We start from the raw sequence: 5,459 nt of genomic DNA on the forward strand, positions 1-5,459 counted from the left end.
AAAGGTGTTACAAAAGTTTTCACGCCCTATAAATTATTTTAATTTCGTAAATTCATGCACAAGCAAGTAAGGTAGCTTAGTGGTTAAGAGCTTAAATAAATTCCTTATTGTCCTAGGTTCAATTCCCCACATCCTTATTATTTTTAATTAATTTTTGGCTCATAAAACCATGGTCAACACTTGGATTGTTGTCTACAACAATTGCCTTATAGGCAAGGATTTCTCTTCTCCTTTAACTAGTCAACCTACCATCTTTAGCCCCTTTTTCACTCCACATGTTCCCTATGATCCATTTTTCAAGCCTTTGTCCCCCAAAGCAAGCTTTATTTTCTTATCAATTTTCTACCTTGAACCATCCATCCCACCTAAGGTAGCCACCATTCACTTTTTGTTTTCATTTTTATTTTCTCCTCCTCTCATTTTTATCGTTCCTCCCTTTGATCCTCCCTTTCTCATCCTTTTTTCTTTCATTTTTAGCCTTTAAACCACCCTTTTAATCCACCATTCTCTCAACTTTTACCACCTCACCACCACCATCGGATCTCCACTGTCGTCGCGCTGCCACACCGCTACCACTATTACTTACTGTTCTTCTCCATTTTTCATTTCTTCTTCAATTCTTTAGTCATAATAGAACTTTTATTCTTCCTTTCCTATTTTCATAAAATGTTTCTAATCCTATTCTCATTCTTTTATTTTGATGATGATTTTTCTATAGACTCTATTTCCCTCTTTGAATCAATACCCACGGTGAACTATCAATCCTTTTAATTCGATCATAATAATGTAAGTATAGGATAATTTGGGATAAATATCACTTCTTTCCCATTCTTTCTATTAAGGACCGATTATAGTAATGATTATAGATATCAATTTTGTTTTGATATTAACAACTCGTATTATTTGTATGTTGAAGGATCATTTGCTACCAATGTGGACCACCCCTAACTTTGGAAGGGAATCACAACTCTATTCTAGCCATAACAGCGTAATTGTTGGTTTGGAAACTTTGATTAAATTATTCTTATCAAAGAATAATTAAGATAACGATCTAATAATGGATCATAGTTTTATATTCAAATCTGCAATTAAACTAGTTAGATCCAAGTGTGGGTGTTCGAAGGAGTCTAGTGTTACGTTGGATCTACCAATCAAGGTAGGTATGAGTCTAACCTAATACAATATTGTATGATTAATTGATAAATAATAGTTAATATTGATTCATATTATTAACACTATGAATAAATGGTTGTACGTGAATACATTAAGTATTCAAAGTGGATGATAGATCTTTTGAAAGGATGATACCCACGTAAGTGGCTTTGAACTGATTAATCTGTGATGATGTGAATGTGTTAGTGTTACTTACTGATAAATGTGATATTATGTTCCTATTCCAACATTCCTGACATTTGATTTTATGGTGTTTTTTGGTAAGCATGAAAAATATATCATGCCACTATTTCTGTTAATGAGATTATCATTCGCATGTTAGCATGCCCAATGAAATTTTTGTATCTATATGGTACTACTAGATCCCGTAAGCCTACAACTGTTTGAGGAACTTCCAAATTTAGTGCAAGATTTATTGCTAGTGGATAGTAATAGTTCTACGCTGCTTTAATGGTGTGCTTTTGATGTAATCGCTTAAAGGTTGTTCTTTTCTACCAAAGAAAATTACAAACTCATATATATTCTACTTAATTATTTTATTTTTTTAATTAATTTTTAAAAATTTTAATATATTTAAATTGATATATTAACTAATTTTAATTTAATAGATTAATAACTATTCAATTATTGTTTTAACCAAATAAATATATAGATTGAACCAAATCTACCAAATAAATATTTAAAACAAGATTAAATATATAGATTGAATATATGCAACATATTTCCTAGCACGCACTCGAATTCAAATAATAGAGGTAAACACTCAGTTCATAAATTCTCAATGTTTCCTGCCATCTAAAACAGCCAGCCAGAAATGAAGAACATTGACAAAATTCTTACTCCTTTCCCATAGTTAGGGAGGAAAAACCTTTCGAGTGTCCAGTCCAGTGAACCACTTGCTTACAGAGAAATACAGCCGTGGTATGGGGTATTCCATAATCCAATCAAACAAAAGTTCCCAAGAAATTCAAGTCAGAATCAGGTTAAGATAAACAGTGGAAAATGAAACTCGGAAGCCGCGTTGGCTCGCAAAATGCTCAAAGCTGCAGAGTAACCCCACTGCAGGGCAACAAAGGAGAAGGCAGTGGCAGAGTTAGTGCCCAAAAACAAGAGGGAAGGATTTCGTATCCTTGGCGAAGGTTTTTCACATTTGTTAATGCGTATTACTGTTAAAAGCTTAACCCTTGGGCATCCAAAAGTGGGGGAATTTTCACAATGAAATCACAATTTACGAATCCTCTTTGTTATATTTGACATACTAACTAATCATAATCATATGAAAAGAGTAAGGACCAAAATAGAAGTTTGTAGCAGAATAGTACAGCAGTTGGCTACCCTCTAACAAAATTTTTCGCTTTCCAGCTGCCCAAAGAATCATTGATTTTTTGAGGTAGACAACCACATATACTCACGAAGAAGGAAAGATTTCCTGCGCTATCAGCTGTGAGAGTGGGCAATGGGTATTGGCTTACCATTTCTATACGCCGCAATAAACATGCTCTGCATAGCCAAGGGATCAAAATCAAATGGATCACTTGTTGGTAGTTCTCTGGTTGTGTCACACTGTAACAAGGTCACAAATCTGGTCCCTTCGCCACTGAGCTTGATTTGCAATGCTTGGCTTTTTCCATTTATGGGGATCAAAGCGAAAGAACGGAACAAGGGAATCACCACATAATCATATAGAGATTAAACGAAAATAATAAAAGAAAATCTCATCAGAAAACATGCAATAATGGAAGGAAAGAAAAAACCGTTCTTGTCTCTTGATAAGTTCACCCTGTATTATGCCAAACATTGTAAACTCAATATCCATCCATATTCATTTGTAAAACAAAAAGATACTTCATACTAAAGTCTTCTATCAGTTTATACTTACTAAACTAAAAGCCTAATCAAGTCGAAATCGACCAAAATGACCTATCTTCTGACGTGCTTTTGCACTACGGCACTACCATCTTTAGCTTCTTCAACTGACCGACACCAAGCTCTCCACATAACTGAAACCTTGAAAACAAATATCAACAAAATCAACCGGAAGCCTTTTAGTTGTGTGATCGACTGGATCAAACAAAAAGAGACTGGACTGATTTTCTCTATCTCTAACTCCCACATGTTTAAACACCAGTTCACGATCTCCCCAAGTCCCCACTGGAACCAAAGACTTGGAAAAATTTTCGACCACAACCATATTAGACCAACGCTTCATCCCATCTTCACAATCGCTTTGTACCCAAAACTCGAAGCGGTTCATATTATTACCATTAGCAGCAAATACTAACGGATATACAGCAACAGCCAATAATCCCATGTAAGACACAACTTTAACATTACCATATCGAGTAACGGGTGGCAAAGGTATGGTCTTAAACACCTCTCTTCCCATATCAAAGGAGATAACAACCTTTCGATCCACGAATCCTTGTAATCCAATGGCAGCCCAATTCAAACTACCATCAACAACCACTCCGTCTTGTCCTCCACATAACAGAGCTAACTCGAAACGTTCTTCTATCTCTTTCCAAACCGCTTCCCTCAATGAATAAACTTCAACCCTTAGAAAAGGCGACGCATCATTTCCTCTAAAAGAGACTATCCTGACTAGTTTATAATCATTGTTGAAAGAATCAAAGCCGAAGCCATGAAAGACCATCCAAATAGGGTTATCTCTGGAGGAAGTAATCAAAGGCAAAGGGAGACGTTTAATTTGTTTAGTTCCAGGGTTCCACATAGCGAAATCAGAAGCATAACAAGGGGAAATATCAAGACAAACCAAACCATCGACGGAACCCACGATTTTCGGGAACAGAGGAAGTGATTCTTCCAGGGGGATACGCAAGAGCTGGGTGGCGTAACTTAGTGTGGGGTTAGTGATGAGCCAGATCCCGTAGTCCCAACCAGACTGGGAGTGGTAGCGGCGGATGAGGAGAGATGGGTCAGTAGAAGAGCGGCGTAGATGGGCGGCGATGAAAGCAGGGGCTGAAGTGAGGTCGGCCCAGTTTTTGGAAACGGATTTGAATCGAGTTAGGGATTTGACGGGCAATCTAGAGAGGATGTCGGTGATGGTATTTTGAGGTAATGACAACGAGGAAGCCATGATTCTGGGCCTTCTTCCTGATCCTGACCAAGAATTCATTAGACTCCTTTTTTAAAGTCTTCACCCCTAAGAACTCAGATTTTTTTTTTTTGGGGGGGGGGGTGTTTCTCTTGGGCTGCCTACTTAGGGATATTAATAAAAGATGTTCTTAGTTTCAAGTCAATAATTATATGCGAATAAGTTTTTTTCTTTTTAATATAGAAAATAAATTAATAAAATTTATATATATTTTAAATATTTTCTTTTAAAAAATAAATTTATTTAAGTTTTCAAAAGAAATATTATGTTTTAGTGACCCAACTCTTTACTGTTCTTTTTTATGAGTCAGTTTCAAAATTGTTCAGTTTTATCACTAAATTCTTTTTAGATACAATATAAATAGTGATTGTTTAAATAGTTTGTTATTATGTTCCATAATAGCATTAAGAGAATGTAAAATTATGGATAGAATGTGAGATTAACTTGTTTGGTTTATTTGACTAGAATGTAATCTTCATATATTAACTCATTAGCCAAATAATCAAGTTTGTGTAACACCCAAAATAGGACCTACGAGTTTTAAAGGGTATTTTAGGGATTTTTAGCTTTAGAGTGTTCGGAATTTTGCAACATGGTTTATCGGAAATATTTTTTCTATGGTTTTTAGAAAATCAAGTCAATTTTTGAAAAAGGTGTTTAAAATATCATTAATTTTGAAATAATGATTGATTTGTAAAAGGGTCAAAATTGTGAGATTTTAAGAGGCAATTAAACCAAAATTTAAATTTTAACCTCTTCCCTTCCCCACTTATAGCAAAGTAACTTAAAAATCTTCCCCTTTGTTTTGTGTTTGCCGTCCTTTTTCTCTCCCAACTCTCACAATCGATTTTGAATTCCAAATCCTAATTCTTTTTGATTTCTATCATTTCTTATGTTATAAATCTCCATAGAAGTTAATAACTCAAAAACACCATAGTTTTCTCCATTGTAAGCTTGTGTGTTTTCGGGTTTTAGATCAAATGCTCAATTTTTCATCATTTGAAGTAATGATTCAACTCCTAAATAGTTTTAAATGTTATTTAGTCTTTAAAACTAAGTTTTTAGCTATTAAATTACATGTTTTAAATAAAAGTTGAAAATTGGGTTGTTAATGGTGGATTTCGGGATTTTGAGTAAAAAACATGGTTTCAAAGTGTTTTTTAATTAGTTT

General features: G+C 34.6%; 1 protein-coding gene and 1 long non-coding RNA gene across 2 annotated transcripts; one reads left to right on the forward strand and one right to left on the reverse strand.

Moving 5' to 3' along the window:
• The first annotated feature begins 322 nt into the window (after window positions 1-322).
• LOC121204523 (uncharacterized) lies at window positions 323-1,224 on the forward strand. Its single transcript, XR_005899546.1, has 2 exons — window positions 323-786; window positions 917-1,224. It is a non-coding gene; the product is annotated as an uncharacterized lncRNA (long non-coding RNA).
• Window positions 1,225-2,915: 1,691 nt separating this feature from the next.
• LOC107946536 (F-box protein CPR1) lies at window positions 2,916-4,390 on the reverse strand. The gene has a single exon (XM_016880923.2). The coding sequence runs from the start codon at window positions 4,307-4,309 to the stop codon at window positions 3,143-3,145; it is 1,167 nt and encodes a 388-aa protein (XP_016736412.1). The 5' UTR covers window positions 4,310-4,390; the 3' UTR covers window positions 2,916-3,142.
• Between the last annotated feature and the right edge of the window lie 1,069 nt (window positions 4,391-5,459).

Source organism: Gossypium hirsutum, chromosome A08 (assembly GCF_007990345.1).
Source record: "Gossypium hirsutum isolate 1008001.06 chromosome A08, Gossypium_hirsutum_v2.1, whole genome shotgun sequence".
NCBI lineage: Eukaryota > Viridiplantae > Streptophyta > Magnoliopsida > Malvales > Malvaceae > Gossypium > Gossypium hirsutum.